Source organism: Muntiacus reevesi, chromosome 2 (assembly GCF_963930625.1).
Source record: "Muntiacus reevesi chromosome 2, mMunRee1.1, whole genome shotgun sequence".
Classification (NCBI taxonomy): Eukaryota; Metazoa; Chordata; class Mammalia; order Artiodactyla; family Cervidae; genus Muntiacus; species Muntiacus reevesi.
In genome coordinates, this window is record NC_089250.1 from 89,848,800 (window position 1) to 89,871,178 (window position 22,379).

Sequence of the window (22,379 nt, forward strand, 5' to 3'; positions counted from 1 at the left end):
TCTCCACTGTATAATCATCTAACAATCAAGCTAACCTTGAGCTAGGAAGGTTATGCTCAAAATCCTTCAAGCTAGGCTTCAGAAGTATGCAAACTATGAACTCCCAGAGGTACAAGCTGGTTTTAGAAAAGGCAGAGGAACCAGAGATCAAATTGCCAGCATTTGTTGGGTCATAGAGAAAGCAAGGAAATTCCAGAAAACCATCTATTTCTGCTTCATTAGGTACACGAAAGCCTTTGACTGTGTAGATCACTACAAACTGTAGAAAATTTCTAAGGAGATGAGAATACCAGACCACCTGGCCTGCCTCCTGAGAAACCTGTATGAGGGTCAAGAAGCAACAATTATAACTTATATAACAATTATAACAGTTGTACATGGACAACTGACTGGTTCAAAATTGGGAAAGGAGTACATCAAGACTGTATATTATCACCCTGCTTATTTAACTTATATGCAGAGTACATGATGCAAAATGCTGGGCTGGATGAATCACAAGCTGGAATCAAGATTGCCAGGAGAAATACTAACAACCTCAAATATGCAGATGATACTACCCTGATGGCAGAAAGTGAAGAGGAACTAAAGAGTCTCTTGATGAAAGTGAGAGAGGAGAGTGAAAAAGCTGGTTTGAAACTCAAGATTAAAAACACTACAGTCATGGTATCTGGCCCCATCACGTCATGGTAAATAGAAGGGGTAAAAGTGGAAACAGTGACAGATTTTCTTTTCTTGAGCTCCAAAATCACTGCAGCTGGTGACAGAAGCCACGAAATTAAAAGATGCTTGCTCCTTGGAAGAAAAACTATGACAAAACTAGACAGCATGTTAGAAAGCATAGACACCACTTTGCCACCAAAGGTCCCTCTAGTCAGAGGTATGGTTTTTTCCAGTAACGTACAGATGTGAGAGTTAGACCATAAAAAAGGCTGAGCACCAAAGAATTGAAGCTTTTGAATTGTGGTACTGGAGAAGACTCTTAAGAGTCCCTTAGACAGCAAGGAGATCAAACCAGTTAATCCTAAAGGAAATCAACCCTGAATATTCATTGGAGGGACTGACGCTGCAGCTCTAATACTTTGGCCACCTGATACAAACAGCTGACTCATTGGAAAAGATCCTGATGCTGGAAAAGACTGAAGGCAAAAGGAGATGGAGGCAGCAGAGGATGAGATGGCTAGACAGCATCACCAATTTAATGGCCATGAATTTGTGCAAGCTCTGAGACAGTGAAGGACAGAGAAGCCTGGCATGCTGCAGTCCATGGGGCCACAAGGAGTTGGGCACAACTTACAGACTGAACAACAATGAAGTGCATGAGAAATGTATGTGCTTGAATCATCCAGAAACTATCCTTCCTGACCCCGATTCATGGGAAAATTGTCTTCCTCAAAACCAGTCCCCAGTGCTAAGGAGATTGAGAATTGCAGTTCTACTTGCAGAAGTCCCCTGACCAGACTCCTGCAAGTAGACCATTCTTGTAGCTCCCGTGTCTTAGGTCTTGAGGAAGACTTTGGAATCAACATGCCAGGTATGGATTCCAACTCACAGCCTCTGAGTCCTTGGGTGAATTGTTTAATCTCTTCCTGCTCTTGTTTTCCTCCACCGTATAAAGGGGGATAGTGGCAGTAGGAACCTTATGATGCTGCTGTGGGCTTAAGTGAACGGCTGCTTGCCAGCGTGGAGGGCACATGCAGTGCTGTGGGTAGTCCCTGTCGTGACTTTGAATCTGGCTCTCAAAGTTCCCTTGGATTCTGTGAGTGCTTAGGAAAAAGTGTAATTCCTCCAATAAATCTTCTTCAGTCCAACTGAGCCATAGTTGGTTTCCTTTGCTCACAACAAGTCAGTCTAACTGGCTGGGAGGTCAAACAAACACAAAGATAGCTATGCTGCAATCAGTGATTCATGCTGTACTTGGGTAAGTTCAGTCCCTGTGGAGATGGGCATGGTGGGAACTGTTTCTCCTTCCCAACCACAGCTCAGCTTCAGAGTCCAACTCCCCAAAATGCTGACAGCTTAGGAGTTCTCGATGAGCTCCTGCCCCAGGCGTTCAGGGGGAGCAGTTCAACGTGTCAACAGGTAGCTTCAAGCTGCCAACACTGATTTGTCAGAGCCACCAACCAAACTTCCTTGGCTAGGCCTTAATGCTGGTGAGGTCAAAGATAAGAAGAGGCAGGCCTGATGGGGACTCGCTACATCTCTACATGTACCCCTGGGCACACAGTCACTTCCTATTCTGGTAAGAGGGTCGTTTAGTGCCAAACGACCCTCAAGAGCTCATGTGTGCAGAAAGCAGACCCAGATTAATTGGAAATTCTATATCCCCCTAGGGACATAGGCTTGTCAGTTCATGTTGGAGTTAACAGGCAAGGCCAGCAGCCAGACGGAGACGACCTTAGCACACCTGCCTGGCTGCTCTGTCTTGCTCCGTCATGCATCCCTGTACACTGTCTGATGTGGTCTCCCTCTTGTTTTGCCAGCGCCCACCCTTGTCATCCAAAACTCAGCTCAGGGCTTCCCTGGTGGTTCAGTGGTTATACAGGGGCGTGGGTTTGACCCCTGGTCTGGGAAGATCCCACCTGCCTCAGGGCCACTAAACCTTGTGCTGCAACTATTGAGCCCACGCACTGCAACTACTGAAGTTCGAGTGCATGATCTCATTCCCTGGCAAGCGTAGAGTTTTAGGATAGTTGTGTCTAAAACAGACTCTCAGGGCTTCCCTGGTGGTCCAGCGGTTAAGAACCTACCTACCAATACAAGGGACACAGGTTCAATCTCTGATCCGGGAAGATTCCATGTGCTTTGGGGCAATTAAGACCATGTGCCACAATTACTGAGCTGAGCTCTAGAGCCTGTGAGCTGCAACTACTGAAGCCCTCACTCCCTAGAGCCTGAGCTTCACAACAAGAGAAGCCACTGTAGTGAGACAGCCATGCAGACCCAGCCAAAGATAAATAAATAAAATTTCAAAATAGTAAAAATTCATACACAACCTTAAATATCCAGGCGTAATGATTAAATCAACGATGCCTCATCAATATACACAAATACTCAGCATCCATTAAAAGGGGAACATATTTCTATATTAACATAGAACAATCACTGTAAAAATTGTTTAGTGGAAAGAAAAACATTGTACCAAATGCACATGTAAGAAGATTTCATTTATTAAACATTTACATATGTTGCATACATATGTATGTAATTATGTATGTGGCTTATGTGGTCACTATTAAGGTCATTATATATATGTGAGTGTATCATACATGTAAGAATTTTAAGAGTACACATGAATTCTCACATTTTTCTTTGCATCTTGTCTGTATTGCCTAAATATTTAAAAATGAGTATCATCTTATGTAACTGAAAAAACAATAGGGTTATTTTCACTAAAAAATTCATGTTACTAAGGTCTCACTTGAAATTTCTACCCTGAGCAGTTAAGCAATTTTACAACTGAAAACAGTCACATGCTCTTTCCCTAGATGTCCTGACTTAGGACATTTAAACTTCAGAACAGTGTCTTGACGCAACAATACCATTGCTTATGATAACCCTGGATGGCTAATATTTTCAATATGATCAATTTTGGTGATCATCACGAAGGCTCAGAGGAAAGCCACAAGGATGACGCGGCTCCCCTTGAAAGCCCTTCTCTCCTGCACCTCGCTCCTGTCCAGAGTCTACAGGGTCCTCACTGCCACCGAACACCCACAGCCCCTCTCCCACCTCAAAGCCTTCATTCCCCCTGACCCACCACAAGGATCTGAACTCCCACTTGCCTTAATGTGCCTAGTCTCTGCTAGAAAATAATTCAAATTCTCCCTGACCAAATATTTTTATGGGGTATGAGGAGACAACTTCCCTGGTGGCTCAGATGGTAAAGAATTTGCCTGTAATGCAAGGTTTGATCCCTGGGTCAGGAAGATCCCCTGGAGGAGGAAATGACAACCCACTCCAGTATTCTTGCCTGGAGAATTCCATGGACAGAGGAGCCTGGTGCACTATAGTCCATGGGGTTGCAAAGAGTCGGACACTACTTAGTGACTAACACTTCCACTTTTTTTCATGAGGAGACAACTGGCTCCCTCTGCCTGGTTAGTAACTTAAAACAGGTTTTCACTGTCCTGATCCTCAATGCCACCAAATGTGATACAGAGGGTCACTGCAAGTGTACTCAGTTAAGATGAGGTCGTAGTGGGGTATCGTGGCCCCTTATCCCATAGAGCTGAAATCTTTAGAAAAGGGAAGATTTCCCTGGTGGTCCAGTGGTTAAGAATCTGCCTGCCAATGCAGAGGACACAGGTTCAGTCCCTGGTATGGGAAGATTTCACATGTTCCAGGCCACTAAGCCCATGTGCCACAACCACTGATCCCTCGATCTAGAGCCCATGCTCCCCAATAAGAGAAGCACTGCAGTGAGACGCTTGAGCACTGCAACAAAGAGCAGCCCCCCACAACTAGAGAAAGCCCATGCACAGCAATGAAGACCCAGTGCAGTCCAAAATTAATTAATCAACTAATTAAAAAAGAAAATGGGGAATCTGGACACAGACCCACAGCAGGAAGATTGGAGTTACGCAGCCACATGTCAAGGAGCTGCCTGAAGTCGGGAGAGAGGCCTGGATCAACCCTTCCCAGAGCCTTCAGAGGGACCCTGGTCCTGTGACACTCTGATCTCTGACTTCCAGTCTCCTGAGCTGTGAGACAAGAAATTTTGGCTGTGTTAAGCCATCCAGTTTGTGATAATTTGTTATGGTAGCCCTAGCAAACTAGTATATTTCCCCCTATTCTAACATGCATGCTAAGTAGCTTCAGTCATGTCTGACCTTTTGCTACCCTATGGACTGTTGGTAGCCCGCCAGGCTCCTCTGTCAGTGGGATTCTCCAGGCAAGACTACTGGAGTTGGTTTCTATTCCCTTCTCCAGGGGATCTTCCTGACCCAGGGATCAAACTTGGGTCTCCTGCATTGCAGGTAGATTCTTTACCATCGGAATCACCAGGGAAGCCTAAATAATCACTGAATGGAATCATACTACACATACTCTCTCTCTAGACCATAACATGGGCTTTAAGTTTTTTGGAGAAGAGGGGACATGGCCAAGTTGCTTGTACCTTCGGGAAAGAAGCAGGGGCTACAGTGGACTGAGCACCCCACAGTCCCCATGGGTACCTTTACTTCATCTCACTTCGTCCTCACACCTTTCAAGTGTGAAAACTGAAGCTGAGAGACTTTAAGAAACTTATCTCAAGACACAGCTCTAAACTGAACCCAGAGCTTTTGATTTCAACCCATATCCTTCCCTCAGTCAGTGAGGACCAGAAGGTTGGTCCAGGCAGTACTAGAATAGATCATCTCTCTAGCACCCATTCATGTAGTGTGGTGAAAAGGCCCCACCAAGGGATAACTGTGTCATTAGGGTGATGGCTGCTTCTCAGACCTCTGCAAGATCTTGGGTCTTGAAACGGTCCCCTCTTACCCACTGTGTTTGACCTTGACACTCACAATGATCATGATCATGATGGTGACATTGGCTCTTCTTTTCCTAGCACTTACTGTGAGGTATGTACTGCTTAAAATGCATGATCTCATTCCCTGGAAAGTGGTAGAGTTTTAGGATAGTTATCTCTAAAACAAAACTTCATGGCTTTCCTGGGGGTCTAGAGGTTAAGAATCTGCCTGCCAATGCAGGGGACTTGTTTTCAATCCCTGGTCTGGGAAGAAACCATATGCTTTGGGGCGACTAAGCCTGTGGGCTACAAATACTGAGCCTGAGCTCTACAACCTGTGAGCTGCAACTGCTGAGGCCCTCATGCTCTAGAGCCCATGCTCCACAGGAGAAGCCACTGCAGTGAGAAGTACATGTACTGCAACTAGAGAGCAGTCCCCACTTGCTGCAACTAGAGAAAACCCGCATGCAGCAGTGAAGACCCAGTGCAGCCAAAAATAAGTAAATAAATACAATTTTAAAAAGAAAAAATATAAAAAAAAACACAACAAACTTTATTTATTCTGTTTCTGCTACTTCTGGAGCACTAAAGAGTTCAGGAATGACAGTCTAGTAAACAGACTCAATCTGTTCTCTGGACAAAATGTAAGAACTAACATTTGGGAAACGTCTCATCCACATTTCTAGCTAGCTTCTGTCATCCCACGAGATCAATGGATTGTTTCCAAAACCACTAGCAAATATAATGGGGGAGGGGTGTGCCATGCTAATGAATGCAAATGGCTCTCTCCATCGGAGCCAAGAAAAATGCATAATTTTTCCTGCCCTCATTTCCACACTGTTGCCTGGACTGCCCCTCCTGCATGAATCACACTGTTTCAAGAGTCACCATGAAGCTAAAAGGGACCCCATTGAAACAGTCATTTACTGTGTTGATATTAGAACACATTTTGGTGTTGAGTCACCATTCACATATTAAATAGATGTTTCTGTGGCCTCCTGGGTGCCAGCTTCTCTTCTGGGTACTGGGGGTACAAAAGGAGCAAGACACAGCCCTTGCTGCCAAGATGTCCCAAATACAGCATTGTTCATGCGAGTGATATATTGTTGTTGTTCAAATCAGAGACATTACTTTGCCAACAAAGGTCCATCTAGTCAAGGCTGTGGTCTTTCTAGTAATCATGTATGGATGTGAGAGTTGCACTATAAAGAAAGCTGAGTGCCAAAGAATTGATACTTTTGAACTGTGGTGTTGGAGAAGACTCTTGAGAGTCCCTTGGACTTCATGGAGAGCCAACCAGGAAATTTCCTAAAGGAAACCAGTTCTGAATATTCATTGAAAGAACTGATGCTGAAGCTGAAATTCCAATACTTTGGCCACTATGCAAAGAACTGACTCATTTGAAAAGATCCTGATGCTGGGAAAGATTGAAGGCAGAAGGAGAAGAGGACGACAGAGGACGAGATGGTTGGATGGCATCACCAACTCAATGGACATGAGTTTGAGTAGGCTCTGGGAGTTGGTGATGGACAGGGAGGCCTGGTGTGCTGCAGTCCATGGGGTCGCAAAGAGTCGGACACGACTGAGTGACTGAAGTGAACTGAGTTGCTAAGCTGTTTTCAACTCTTTGTGACCCCATGGACTGTAGCCTGCCAGGCTGTGCTGTTCTTGGAATACTGGAGTGTGTTGTCATTTCCTTCTCCAGGGGATCTTCCTGACCCAGCAATCAAACCCGCATCTTCTGTGTCTCCTGCACTGTGGGTGGATTCTTTACCCACTGAGCCAGCTGGGAAGCCCATGTATGTGATGTATAAAGTTGATTAAATAAAGAGAACTGGTAAGTCTCTGTCACCCACAAAATAGCACTGACAGGTGTAAATAAGAAAAGTCCAGTTAGGTGGGATTTTACATTTAAAGCTGTTTAGCACATGAGAATGAGCGTCCTGGAGACTCTGAGAAAACCCAGCTGGTAGACAAGTAGACCAGGGCACAGCAAGCTTGTGCTTGCCTGAAGAAGGGCCAGAGACTGAAGAGTAATTCAGATCACGTTCCAGTGGTGGCATACCAGCCTGGGACAGGATGGCGGGTGCACAAACCCCTTGGCCGGAATTCCGACTTTGTCCTTGTACTAAGGCCATTCGCAGGGCAAAGCCAGGTGAGTTTTGTTTGTTTGTTTTAAATCACCTATAACGCAAACTACCTCTTCATTGGGATCAGGCCAATGACTGGCAAAGTCACTGGCAACCATAATAGAATGGTCTTGGGGACAATCATGTCTGATGAGGACTTATCTTAGAGTTTTCTATTCATGGTCGGGCTTCCCTGGAGGCTCAGACAGTAAAGAATCTGCCCACAAGCAGGAGACCCAGGTTTGATCCCTGGGTCGGGAAGATCCCCTGGAACAGGGAATGGCAACCCACTCCAGTATTTTTGCCTGAAGAATCCCATGGACAAAGGAGCCTGGCAGGTTACAGTCCATAGGGTCACAAAGAGTTGGACATGACTGAGAGACTTTCACTATCCATGGTCAAATTATATAAAAAAAGAGAACACTCTCCTTTCCATTTGGATTCCTCCTTCCTTTCACATCTCCAAATCCTCCCAACACTGAAACCCAACTCAGCTCCAATCCCCTCCATGCAGCCTACCCTGCCATCTGCTGTTGATCTGACTCTGCTCTGCACCCATGTACACTTAGGGTTTAGTGCCAATTATCTGCACTCTGGGCTCCCCAGGTGGCACTAGTGGTAAAGAACCCGTCTGCCAATGCAGGAGACACAAGAAACTCGGGTTTGATCCCTAGGTTGGGAAGACCCCCTGTAGTAGGAAATGGAAACCTGCTCTCATATTCTTGCCTGGAGAATCCCATGGGCGGAGGAGCCTGGTGGGCCACAGTCCACGGGGTCACAAAAAGTCCGCATGACTCAGTGACTGAACACAATGACACATCTGTGTTCTGGCGCTGTTCTTGACTTCTTGAGCGCAAGTGAAGAGACGGGCCCTTCTGTCCGTCTAAAAAACTAAAACTAATGACCAGTGCAAAATCCACTCCTTTATCAACCTTTTCCCAAGTTCCTTTCACTGCCACCTTGCTCCTGCAAGTCTTTTCTCTCGGTTTCCTCACTTCTTTTTTTCGCCCCCTCTCTCCTCTTAACTCCGCAAAGTGAACTGAGATGTTCAAAAGTTTTTTGCTGCCAGGTTTTACTAGCAAACTGGACAAATACAACAACCCAGGGGAAAAAATGAAAATTTACAAGAATCTTCAGAAGAATTATAGCCAGGCTATCTCTAGTCTTCACTGAAATTTAAATGAAGCCAACAGCTAATCTTTCTTAGGCTATCCCCTTAAATGCCGCTTCTGGAATTCACTTATTCCATCATTCTCTCACCACTGTCTCAAGATCCAGAACGTTTTCTGAGTCTCAGATGCTGTGTGGGTAATTTAAATTCCGTCACTTTTATCAGAAGTGGTGTCATAGCTGTCAGTGTCCCTCGTGTGTGAATATATGTTCATCCCTGGCGTTTGAAAGTAGGAACTTGGCTTTCAATATCTTTCTTAACACCTCAGACAATGTTGTATATTTAAGTCTCTCCTTTTGATCCCTGGGTAGGGAGGATCCCCTGGAGAAGGGCATGGTGACCCACTCCAGTAATCTTGCCTGGAGAATTTCAGGGACTGAGGCGCCTGGAGGGCTACAGTCCATGGGGATGCAAAGAATCAGACGCGACTAACACTTTCACTTTTTCTTTCCCTGCTGAAAAAACTCCTACTCAACATTCATGACTGCAACTCAAACACCATTTTCTCCTCAATCTCCCACTTGCTACCCTTCCCCTTCCCAATCTCCAGGCAAAATTAACTGCCTTTCCCCCTCTTTTCTCTCATCAGTTTATTCACATGACAAATATGGCACTTATTCCACTTTTTAATATCAGTTGTACAAATATTACACGGGAGTAAAATTATCCTCTCCTCCAGTTGACTGTGAGCTCCCTGTAGCCTGTTTCAAGGGTATCCACAACCCTCAGCACAGCCTGTGGGTTATGTAGGTGCCCAGTGAATGCCTATCCAATGGAGTGTTTCATCTGCGTAATACGAAGCCGTGAGATGGTGTTTGTCCTCCCATGCTGGGGGAGACACAAATGCACCCAGGAATGAAAGTCACCCTAACTATACTCATACTCATGACCGCACCACAGACATTCCACCACCATCGTCACCACCTTCACTACCAGCATCACCATCACAGCACCCAGAAAAACCTTGAAGTTTGTGCACCCCGAGTGAAACAAGGAGTTCTGAGAACCAGAGGAGCTTGGAGAAGTTATCCACAACGCATACAAGCAGAGATCACTTGAGGAACTACCTGAATTTTGATTTAATCTTCCTGTTGGAAGATAATTTTGCTGTCTTGTGTCTCTTTGAGTGCTGTCAGTGAGGCACTGATCGCTCTTTGTCCTAAGCGGTCCTTCCAAGGATGTCTGCATAGACAACCACCTCGGAAACTGGACTTACTGTCTCCCTCTGGAGCAGAGAGTCCTGTGCCTAATGCCTTTTACCAAAGATCCAGCTTCCCTAAGCTCATGTTTCTCTTCTGTAAGGCAATTTACTGTGTGTGCCGATGTCATCTGGCTATCTTCACATTACCTTGGGGGAACTGGGCTCACGGAAATGGCACAAACATGCTGATACTCTGTTGCTACTGCTGTGAGTAATAAAGTGTCTTCAATTCTCACCCAGGAGTTTCACGCCTCCTGTCCACATCCGTGAACTGTGGCAAATGCATGTGTGAGCTTGGACACAGGCTAAAATCTCAAATCTCTCATGTTCCTGACAGCCCCTCAGTGAGGTCTTCTGGCCTTAATGGGCCCTGACCTCCCCTCTGAGCATCTGCCCCTCCAAACAAGCTACAGGAGTGGAACCCTGCTGAACTACGTGGAAGACAAATATTCATCAGGAATAAGCTGCAAATACTTGTACAGGAAGCCAATTTGAGAGGTGATAATCACACCCTCCAAACAAGCTGAGATATGTGGTAATATTCACAGGAAAGTTGTAAAACAGGACGAATGATCCTGCAGTCAAGACCAGGCATAGTCATTCTGGAGTTTCTTTATTGTAAGGGACTAAGAGGGAGAAAGGAGCAGTCATGCATCCCAGTGTCTGGGAGGGTCCCTATTTCTTGTTCTGAACATTTTAAAACAGTACTTTGCTTTTGTAACAGTGACTGGGCACTGTTCAAAAGTAGAGGACTTTCTTAACAATATTTTCTGAAGTTTCCTTTCCTTTTTTGCTTTATTCAAGCAAGCCACTTGCTTGATTATTTGTTAATCTATTTAGTTCAAAGGGGATTTAAGACAGCTTTCAAGGGTTTATAGAATTCAAGATTGCATTATTTAAAGAGAAACAAAGGATGCAGAATAAAATGGAGCTGGAAATGAGGTTCAAAATTTATAACATAGATTTCACACCAAATTGTATCTATTGTGTACACACCAAATATTTGGCTCTAAGCATTTTGGCAACCAAAAAGAAAAGTGAAATCTGACTATTTGCATAATCTAAAGGATCTATTAGATTTTAAAAGGGAGACATCTGTAGTTCAGAGCTGACTTGAAGGAGAGACGTGACAGTCACCACAGGAAAATACAAAGCCCTACCAGGACCCTTATCTCCTTCCAAATAAAAACCTTAAGCCACTGGGGACAAACAGCAAAACCTGTCCCTTTCCCCTACCACCCCAAGCAAAGTGCAGACCCCACAGGACTGGACACAGGGAAAAGAAAAACACCAATCCTCCTGGAGAAGGTGCAGGAGACAGCCATGGGTCCAGGTCATTCAAGGCTTCCTACAGCTGGGGAAAGGCAGGACAACTGAGAAGATGCAGAGGAAAGATGAAAAGGGACTCATCTGTTGACTTGACACAGCCTAGGAAAGAATCAGCGAACTTAAAGAGAGATCAATAGAAACTAATGAAACTGTAACACAGAGACAAAAAGAATGATTAAAGGGAAAAGAACAGAGCATTCAAGAACTGTGGAACAATATCAAACAGTGTAACATACATGTAATTGGAATATCAGCAGTAAGAGAGAGAGGCAGAGAGCAGAGCAAATGAATAATCTGAAGATAATAGATGAGAATTTTCCAAAAATAGTAAAAGACATCAAACCATGAATCAAAGAAGCTCAGAGAATACTAAGCAGCATTCCGTTCAGTCACTCAGATATGTCCGACTCTTTGCAACCCCACGGACTGTAGCACGCCTGGCTTTCCTGTCCTTCACCATCTCCCAGAGCTTGCTCAAACTTATGTCCATCAAGTCAATGATGCCATCCAACCATCTCATCCTCTGGTCATCCCCTTCTCTTCCTGCCTTCAATCTTTCCCAGTAACAGGATCTTTTCCAAGCAGCATATGAATGCATAAACTTCTCTCCATTTCTGGACTTTCCTGGTGGTCCAGTGGTTAAGAATCTACCTGCCAATGCAGGGGACATAGGTTCGATCCCTAGTCAGGGAAGATTCCACTTGCTGTGGGGCAACTAAGCCCATGCACCACAACTGCTAAGCCCACTGCACCTCAACTACTGAAGCCCATGCTCCTAGAGGCCATGCTCTTAGAGCCTGTGCTCCACAACAAGAGAAGCCGCCACAATGAGAAGCCTGCACGCCACAACTAGAGAGGAGCCCCTGCTCATCACAACTAGAGACAGCCCATGCGCAGCAATGAAGACCAAGTACAAACAAACAAAAATAACTTCTCCCCATTTCTGCTGCCTTCCTCCTAGTTCAAGTCCATATTTATGGTCCAAGTGACTCCCATTGCCTCTAAGTGGTCTTCCTTCCTCATCCCCCTACCACACATTTTCCAACTGCAGTAAGAAAAATCTTTAAAAAAATAAACATCACTCCTCAGCTTAAAGTCCCCCAATCATCTCCCTTTACATTTAACATAAAATCACATATGTTCCCCACACCTTCTGGATCCTGTCTGTATCTGCTCCTGCCACTTACCCACTTTTTCATGTACTCTAAAGGTTCTTGGGTCTTGCTTTCCCTGTGAAGTGAGCTGTCTTCAGAACTGTGCTGGGCTGGTTACTTCTCAGCCAGTCTTCAAATCTTGCTTTTTCCAACTTTCCCCATGAACAAGTCTGCCTAACTGCCTTTTATCACATTTTTTACTTCCATCGTAGTATTTATTGTTATCAGAAATTTATCCAGTGTATTTACTTGTTTATGCACATGTTGATTTTCTCTCTCCTGTGACTAGATCTCTGCTCTTGGGAGGAAAAAACATGCCCTTCCATGGCCTTGGTGCTAACAGTGGTCCCTGGCATGATGCCGGCATTGAAGATTTCAGTGTTGATTGAATAAGCAATTAGGTCATTTGAAGAATAAATACGTATTAGTGGCTTAGGTTCAGAGGAAGGAATTACAGGTCAAGAGGTGTCATCAACTTTTAAGTTATCCTCAGTGAGTGCTAGAGGTGACTTTTAGTCATGTGGGTACACAGCTCGGCTGAGAGGTAGCCAGACATTTGATGACACATGACTTACGGAGTGATGTTAGCCACAATTCTCTGCTTCAAAGAGGACTGTCATTTCTGATTATTCATATTTTATTGGTTTTATGGTTTTATAGATATCACCAAGAATATATAGATATCAAATTATAAGGAAGAATTTGGAGACTGGACAAGTAAAATTATTTGCCTAAATTTCCTAACACAACCTTGACCTATTTTTTAAAACGATACACCGTCTGGACATGTTTTTCAGATGCCATGTGACCAAGGCCCAGATTCTCCTGCTGGATGAGTGCTGGAGGGGTCCAGATTCCAGTCTCTTATACCTGTCATTTAGACTCCTCCACCTCACCAGTTCCTGTCTCTTGTGGATCCTTCCCTATTCTCTCTTTCCTGCAAACCACTTCTTCCTTCCGTAGCCACATCAAAAATGAAGAGACAGAGCTATTTGATCTTTTAAATTTCCTCCAGCACTCAAATTCTTTTATCCTATTTGTTCTAAAGAAGATGCACTGTCTCCTTCTCACCCTTTTATCTCCCTTTTCTGTAACCCATTGCAGTCAAATGAGGGCGGGGTTGTGCCCCACGCGCTGCTCCACTTTCTAGATTGGGTGTCTGCCAACCCTTTATTTTTTCCCATTCCTAATGACTCTTTAGGGGATGCCATAGGCCACCTGTTTTTGTTCAGATACACAAAGTATTCTGTTACATTTTTGTAGTCAATCGAAAGGGACAAAGGAGGAAACTTGATCATCATTTTACAGAATCAGTTCACAAATTGCTGTGCAATTGTGACAATCCCCTCAACCTTGCTGTTCCTCATCTGCAAAGGAGGCTGGAGTTACGATCTCTGCTAGGAAACAGCCTACCCTGGAAAATGGAAATTCTAAGCAGGGAGGAGTGAATTCATGAGAGCCCCACAATATCTGCCTGTATTTTCTCCTGCTCCTTTGGGTTTCATGGTTCTGAGAGTTCCAACCTCCCTCAATCTTTGAGCAGGCCCTTCAAAACTGCCTAAAGAGTGGATAAAGCACCCTCTTTGCTTCTTTATAGAAGGACTGAGACACAAACCCAAAGGAAACCCAGATACACAAACAGCAGTGTTTCTGTTCAGACCGGGAAAGCAGTGAAGAGCATCTGTCTGAAGTTCCCTTCTCACAAGATACCTATGCTCTGGCTGGGGAGGGCTCAGACAGCACCACTACCCTCAGAGCTTCCTGCCTATCTCTGGCTCAGGTGGTTTTTGAGCACCACAGTGCCTCCCTCCTAACACCCAGAATCTGATGAGTTTGAAGATTCCCAGGGTTCAAACTCTGGTTCAAACCTCTCAGCCCCCCTAGAGTCCCCTTCACACTGCTTCTCAGATGATGTGCACAGGGCGTTGGGCCCAGCACCCTTGAGCCCCCAAAGTATTCCCATCAGGGCTTCTCAAACTTTAACATCTGTCTGGATCGACTAGGGATGTTGCTGAATTCAAATCATGAGTCAGTGGCTGAGGCGGGTCTCAAGATTCCACATATCCAGCAAGCTCCCAGTGCCGCTGCTGCTCTGCAGACCACTCTTGGAGTCACGAGGTCCGAGTCTAGAAGCTGGCACTCCCCCCTCCCCCAAAGAGCCAGACAGTAAATATTTTTGGCTTTGCAGGCTAAAGATCTCTGGTTGCAACCACCTAACTCTACCAAAAGCAACCAAAGCCCAAAGAAGCCACGGGCAGAATGTAAGCAAATGAGGATGGCTGTGTCCTAGGAAAACTTTACTTACAGAAACAGGCGGTATGCCAGCATGTCAGCCCCTCTAATCCGTCTCAGAGATTAGGAGATCTCTCCTTTCTAAAACAATCTATCTCACTGGCATCTACAAGCAAGCTCCTGTCTCCACCAATATAGATCCAGATACAGGACATCCCACTGCAGGCTGAAAATAGAATACCTTAGCCATGGAGCGACCACAAGTACTACACCAGGAAACACATTCTTCTGTAGTAATCTGGGGTTGTCCTTCCACAGTCTCTAAGGTCCTTCCCAATTCTCCTGAACCCCTATCCTCCATAAATAGCCTTCAAAGAGAAGAGAAAGCAATTCAAGTTTATGGATTCTTGCTTTTTCTCAAACACACTTTTTGTTTTTCAGATGTATGGAAAGATGAGGAAAGAAGATACTTCAAAGCTTGTAACACAGGGGTTCTTTCTAGTAGCTGTTCCTGAATTACTGACCTGCCTAGAATTAAATCCAAGCATGAGGCAGGCTACAGCCCTGGTAGCTTTAAAGACAGTGGTGATGTTAACACAGAGGGTGGTTTCAGAAGATGATGCAGCCTCTGCTTATCAGAGTCAGCTAGTGTTCCCAGGTGTCTAAGCAGTTTTGCCATTGGTTCTTAGCTAGTCTGGGACTGGTGGAACAGAAGCCAGCCTATGCAATTTATTTCCCAGAGCTCCAGAGTTGGTGAAAGATTCAACATTTCAAACAATCCACGTTTCCACTCAGATTGTATATATTTCCATGCTACATGCTCTGACAGCCCTGAGAGATTTCTGTTAAGTAACTCTCAGCTTGCAGTAATTAGCCAGAAAGCTGGAAACTTCAGACCTCCCAGAAGATTTTTGCCAAACACTTCTATTTACCTAAATCTCTTTCCCCCCTTTCAATCCCACTCAAAAATGCCTTAGATGGGCCCTGAAGACTTGATCTTTTCATGGGCCTTAATTCAAGAGGGGATAGGTGGTGCTACTGGAAAAGAATCTGCCTGCTGATGCAGGAGACCTAAGAGGCTCGGGTTTGACCCCTGGGTTGGGAAGATCCCTTGGAGGAGGACATGGCAATCCACTCCAGTATTCTTGCCTGGAGAATCCCATGGACAGAGGAGCCTCGTGGGCTATGGTCCGTAGGGTTACAAAGTTGGGCACTACTGAAGTGACTTAGCACACATGCACATATTTAAGCAATAGTTATGCATATTAAACCAGTTTTTGAGGGCAGACAGGTAGTTATAAAAATCTAGATACTGTGATCCTCTTTAAAAATAGTTCTAATAATAATGTAATGAAAATAGCAAACAATGGTTACTAGAAACAAGACAATCCATCTAATTGTTTTCCTCCATGGTCCTTGTCAACATGAATTTAAAATTTTTAATATAATTTTGCTATTGGGAGGAAAGATAGGTATGAACTTTATGGAAAGCAATTTGGTAACATTAATCAGATGTCTGAAAGCCATATCTCCTTTGATATACCAGCTCCATGTTTAGAAATTTAACTTAAAGTGATTATTAAGGATATAGGCATAGATTTAACTTGAAAAATGTTCCTATCAGCAAAAGACTGAAAACACGTAGATAAAGTCCAGCATAAGGGTGTGGATACATCCTTACAATGGAATAACATGCAGCCGTCCAAAATGATGTACATTAATTGACAGGAAAGATATTCATATTGTATTGCTAAAGAAAAAAAAAAGACAATTATAAAATAAATATATAATAGAATTCTAGAAGAAAAAAACTCCAAAATGTTAAAATTTGTTTTTCTCAGCAAATTGAAATTTGGGGATGATATTTAATTTCTACATCTCTACACCTGTAATTCTAATGCTTAACAAAGAGCATTTGTTCCCTGTGTTATAATGTACTACAAATATTCTAATAAATATATTTATGATCACATACAATTATGATTACATGTTCTGCTTTTGTCATTTATGTGTTATCTTTTAATGGAGAAAGTCTTTCCTCTGAGGCTTTAAAGTTTAAATCCCATTCTTTATCTCTTCTGTAAAAACAAGGTAGGACCAGGCTGCTGAGGAGCCTGGCAGATCCTTGGAACACGGCAGTAACCTAAAGTCCTGTCTTTCCTGTGATTTTCAGACCTTACTGTCTCCTTTGCTCTTGTGAAATGCTGACTCCTTGGGAACAGTAGTCCTGGGGTACAATGAGAGTTTTTTGATTCTCCTCTCTTGTCCATGGTTCTCAAAGGACTTCTGAAGAAGGGCTTATCCAGCAGTCCCTACCTCAGTTCAAGAATCAGCTTGTACCCATTTTAATTCAGAGTCCTGCCCTCAGCAGGAATCACAGTGGCTGCTGATATTCTGCGACATGTCGCACTAGCAAGAGGTTCATCCATCCCACAGTGACCCTCGCCTAGTTTCAGGAGAATTAGAATTCCACCCAATAGCCAAAAGACAGACGCTGTCATGGAAAGCCTCCCTTCTTTGTCCTATCTTTCGCACTGTGTTGCTTCTTCACATCAGATTCTTTGAAATGATTAAGCCTTTTCCTGGAGAATCATTTAAAAATGTGTTTGACCAAGACCTGAAGTGTTTACACTGTTTTTGAGAGGTGATAATCGACCTTGTTTCAAAATAGATTTCAGTGTCACTTACATGTCTCTTTGCCTAAGAATCACTAATTAGATGGCAAGCTCCAGTCACACTAGAGAGGAATTAAAGCTTTGATTAAGGCTTCTCTAGTCAAAGGGATATTAGAGAAATATTTCTGTCCTGATTCTAGTTCTGGTAGTGTACCAAGATCGTCATGGCTCCTGGGATTTTCAGACTATGACAGCGACGACGATGACAACAAAATCCAGAGACTTTAATAAGCTTTACTAAAGAACTCAAACAGCCATGGTGGGGGTGTGAAATTGAGTGTATCTTTCAAAAGTAGTCCTCTAGGGACTTTCCTGGCAGTCCAGTGATTAAGACTGTGCCTTCCAGAGCATGGGGTTTGATCCCTGGTCAGGGATCCCATGTGCCTCAGGGCCAAAAAACCAAAACATAAAACAGAAGCAATATTGTAACAAATAATGACTTAAAAAATGCTCCACATGATAAAAATAATCTTAAAAACAAACAAACAAAAGTAGCCACCTTCACAGCTCAAAATGGTGGTCTAGATGCCTTCTCACAAAGTAAGATCAAAGTTTCCACCAGGGCTCCCTCTGTTATCTTTTCTTTAGATTTCCAACCCCTAGTGAGATGATAAGGAGCCCGTAATGATTTACCGTTCCATAGAAAAACAGCACCTGGTGAAAGAGAATGGCAGGACTTCTTCTCATTCTTGAAAAGAAGTTTTCACAAAAGTATCTCATAGAATTCTTTCTTTACCTAGGAGTATGTCTTAGCTCCCTGAAGACGTGATATTAAATTGAGACACTTAGATTCTGCATAGGTGTGTTTTCTACAGATAACTGTTCCACTCTATTGAGCAAATATCATGTATTCTTTTCATATTTCTTCAGATAGGAATGTTGTAAAACTGCTGTTGACACCAAATCAAGATGACCAGTGTTTCCCCTGCATGATCTTGGTTCTTGAAACCATTGCTTGTTATCCAACTCACTTTTCCAGATAAGAGACTTAATCTTTTAAGATTGCAGATTCACCTCAACTCATTTTGGTTTCCACTCTACACTAAGCCAAAAATTTGGGTGGCAACATCCGAAATTAGTTCTAGCTATCTAAGCTGTGAAAATTTACCAGCTTGTAAATCTGAATGTGAACCTTGTCTTGATAATTGATTACAACCTCTTTGCAGAAGATTTCTTTATTTGTAAAACAATGTCTCTTCACTTGAAAGATAAAATAAGCAAGGCAGCTACAATCATCGTGAAGTGATATGCAACAAAATGTCACACGAACGACAACTCACTGGAGCGGACATTCTCATTTAGCTCAAAGCTATTTTAGGACTCAACATGCTACCAGTTTGTGTTTTCTCCAGATTACCAAGTCACTGTGGTCAAAATAAGAGCTTTATGCTGTTGCCCTGTAGCTTTCTGCAAGTTTAGGGCTTTTAAAGATTAGGACTATAATTCGGCCAGCCATGTCTGACTCTTTGTGACCCCATGGATTGTAGACTGTCAGACTCCTCCTTGGAATTCTCCAGGCAAGAATACTGGAGTGGGTAGCCATTCCCTTCTCCAGGGGATCTTCACAAGCCAGGGACTGAACCTGGGTCTCCTGCATTGCAAGCAGATTCTTAACCATCTGAGCCACTAGGGAAGCCCATAATAATAATAATAATAATAATATATTGGTTACTGTGAGTTAGGTACTGTGCTAGAGGGTAAACATACAGTGTTATACTTAACCTAACAACAATTATCTGAGTTAGACATTATTCAGTGGGTTTAAAATTGTGCCTAAATGTTTATAGCAAGTGAATTACAAATCCTGAGAGTTGGATCTAGGTCTGTGTAACTTACAACATGGTTTCTCTCAGAGACATGAGAAATAGAATACTTCAACGCACAAAGATGTCACAGTCACCAGCAACTGCAGCCACCATGGATGGTGAGCTGGTGAACTCCGAGGGGACTCAGAAAGGAAAGAATACCAGCTATCTAGTAGCCATCACTGCAACCACTCCCTATGGTGAGCCCTGAGGAAACTAAGGATGTGAAGAAAACACAGGAAATTGGCCCCCAATAGCTAGGTGCATATCAAAGGAATGATTTCAGTGAGCCCAGACTCTTGCATCTTTCTATATATATAGAAAAGCCCTAAATTCCTCAACTTGGGTTATCTGGTTTTCTTTAATTAATGATAATCTTTTGATATCCAGACTTGCACTTGTTTGCAAAATTTCTGTATAACCTGGCTCCTCCCATCACCTCCTTGGAGCAGTTCTCTCAGGGTTTCTTGAGCTGCTGCCTCCTGGACATGAAGTCCTAAAAATTTCCACTGAATAAAACATAACTCTCAACTTTTAGGTTGTGAATATTTTCAAGTCCACAGACAGCATTGATATTTTTATGGGTTACTGTTTTGATGGAGGTTGTCTGTGCACTATAGGCTATTTAGCAGCTTCTTGGCCTCTAACCCAGATGCCAGGAGCAAATTCCTAAGTGTGACAACCAAACCTGTCTCCAGACATTGGCAATGTCCTAGAAGGAGAGTGAAATTGTTCCCAAATGAGAATCACTGCTCTAGAATTAGAGATTTTACTCCAGATTTCTCTTTTCTGGCCTATAATGCAGATTTCTCTCTCCAAGGTGGATTTCTGAAGTGTTCCTCATTTTTTCTCTTTGAAAATGTTGAGTGACAGAAATAACTGGCACACCGTAGCAGAAATTGTATAGCAACTGTATGTAATAAACCTTAGCATAAACGGTTGGCCCCTTCTTCTCTCCCACCCGTGCTCTCCTTTCTGTCTGTTTCCAGTTGGATGATATGAAGAGAGAACCACGGCAAGTTGCCCTATTTCCCTGGGTTTTTCCCCTCTATCAGAATACATACTTCCTGTTGGGCTCTTTGGAGACCTCCTGCTTCTCTGCGGGGCAAGAGTTTACTGGAAAGAGGACGTTGAATGATAAACATACAAATTTGCAGTTGGAATCTTTGAACAAGGAACCTGGATGGATCACTGACCTTATCAGTGAGTCCAGTTGCTCAGTCTGGCCTTTGATTAGGAAATTAAGGTGAATGTTTGTTAGGAAAACTGACCTCACTCATGCCTTGGGATCTGATCAAGGGCCTCACCTGATTTTGAAGGCTTTTCTCCTTCTGTGTCAGATATGAAGATACATTGGCAGCCACAAGTGTATGCGAGTTGCCTGTTAGAGGCTGTTCCTTCCCACTAGGGAGGTGGCATCCCCAGGCAAGTCCCTGGGAAGATGGCTTAAAGCAGCCTGAAGATGAGTGTGCCTCGCTGTCTTCCTAAGAGCTTACTCTGCAACTCTGCCACACTTCCATCACCCAGAGTCCCAGTAAGAGAAAGTCTCTCTATAAATCCAGGTGCCATAAATCCAGAGGGGTCATCAATGTAACTTATTAGTCAACTTTGGGAGTGAAAGAGTCCTGCCATCTGCTTCTGCATTCTGGATGACTTTTGGGGAGATTCAAAACAGCCTCAAGGGGGAGGGGACCTAGTATGTCATCTTTCCATTCCCTTCCCATTTCCAACACCAGCTCAGAGTACTTGGAGTTCATTTAGCCAACGGGAGGGGGCACCCTTTTCTTTGCACCCGTGGTCCGCGTGCCCCGCCCGGCGGGCGCTCACCTTGTGCTGTTTCCACATGGCCCCCAGCGGCTTCACCTCGTGCTTGCTGTGCCGGCCTTCCTCCAGACACAGATAGCACACCGGGGTTCGGCAGCTTAAGCAGTACATGCTGTAGTTCTCCATTTCGTGTTCGGGGCAAGTAGGGTACTTGCGGGCGGTGCTGCCCCCTGCCGCTCCGGCTGCGGTGGCTCCAGGGCTCTTGCAGCCGCCACTTCCGCTGGAGGCGCCCTGGACAGCGCCCGGGGACCCGGAGGCGACCTCGGCGGGCGCGGGCGGCGGCGGCGGCTGCACCAGGCGATGCTTAGCGAAGGGTCCCCGGGATGGATGGCACTTGAGCTGGCAGGCAGCGCAGTAGAGCACGTCACACTGCTCGCAGAGCGTAGCGGCCGGCTCCGGCGGGGTGCGGTCGCACAACTGGCAGATGGCCACCGCCGCCGCTGCGGACGCCCCAGGCGCCGCCCCGCGGCCCTGCTGATACCGCTGCACGATAGCTTCCAGCAGTCGGTTGCGCTGGAAGCCGCGCAGGCCGCGGTGGTCCAGGGAGGCGCTGCGGTGGCACTGCGGACACGTGATGGAGCTTGAGGACGAGGACAGCGAGGAGCAGGCGGCGCCCCGAGCAGCGGCGGCGGAGGAGCCGGGAGGCGCCGGCACCATGGGCAGCACGCGAACCCCGTTTGGGGACTTGAGGCTCGGGGTGTAAGAGCCATAACCGCTGTCTGTCTCACTGTACAAGCTCAGCTTGTCCGCGTGGTCGCTGCCGCCTCCCGCACCGCCGCCCAGGCCGCCAGCTGCGCTTCCGCCCGCGCCGCTGCACGCCGGGCCCGCAGCCGCCTCCTGGTCTAGAGGGGGCGCGGCGGCGGCGCTTGCGGACAGCGCCGAGCCCCGAGAGTGCAGAAGCGGCGGGGGCAGGTGTTGCTCGCCGTCCGGGGTCTGCACCGCGATGGTACGAGCACAAGGCAGGCAGACATTGTGGGAACACGGCAAGATGATGGGCTCCCGAAACAGAGAGCCGCACACAGGGCACTTCAGCTCCTCCTCCATCGCTGCGCCGGCGGAGAACTGCTCAGGGTGGAAGGTGGAATGGCCCAAGCTCCGGAGACGGGCAGAGCAGAATAAGTGAGGTTAGCACCAATGAGATGGGAGGAGGGAGCATCACACGGGCAAGATTACTTTGCAACCCGTGGGCACGCCCCTCTCTGTGTCCTGGGGCCACCGCCCATAGACGATTAGGTGAGGAGAAAGAGGTAAAAGAGGGTTCTCACCTCCTGCCCGCGAGGCTCCTGCACCAGAGGCTTCAACCTGCGGCCAGAGTCCGGGGCTGTTCGGCTGCCCTCGCCGTGGCCTGCGAGATGCTTTAGGTGATGAGTCAGCATTAGCGCCGCCGCCGGCAGCAGCGGGCGTCTC

General features: G+C 45.3%; 1 protein-coding gene across 3 annotated transcripts in view; it reads right to left on the reverse strand.

Moving 5' to 3' along the window:
- Positions 1 to 22,016, reverse strand: part of TRIM67 (tripartite motif containing 67) — a 53,806-nt gene extending 31,790 nt beyond the window's left edge. For 2 of the 3 annotated variants that reach the window (XM_065919849.1, XM_065919848.1), the window contains exon 1: positions 20,976 to 22,016. In XM_065919849.1, coding sequence (XP_065775921.1) covers positions 20,976 to 22,016 — 1,041 coding nt within the window. The remainder of the gene's footprint in view (positions 1 to 20,975) is intronic. The other variant, XM_065919850.1, reaches the window with a different exon arrangement.
- Between the last annotated feature and the right edge of the window lie 363 nt (positions 22,017 to 22,379).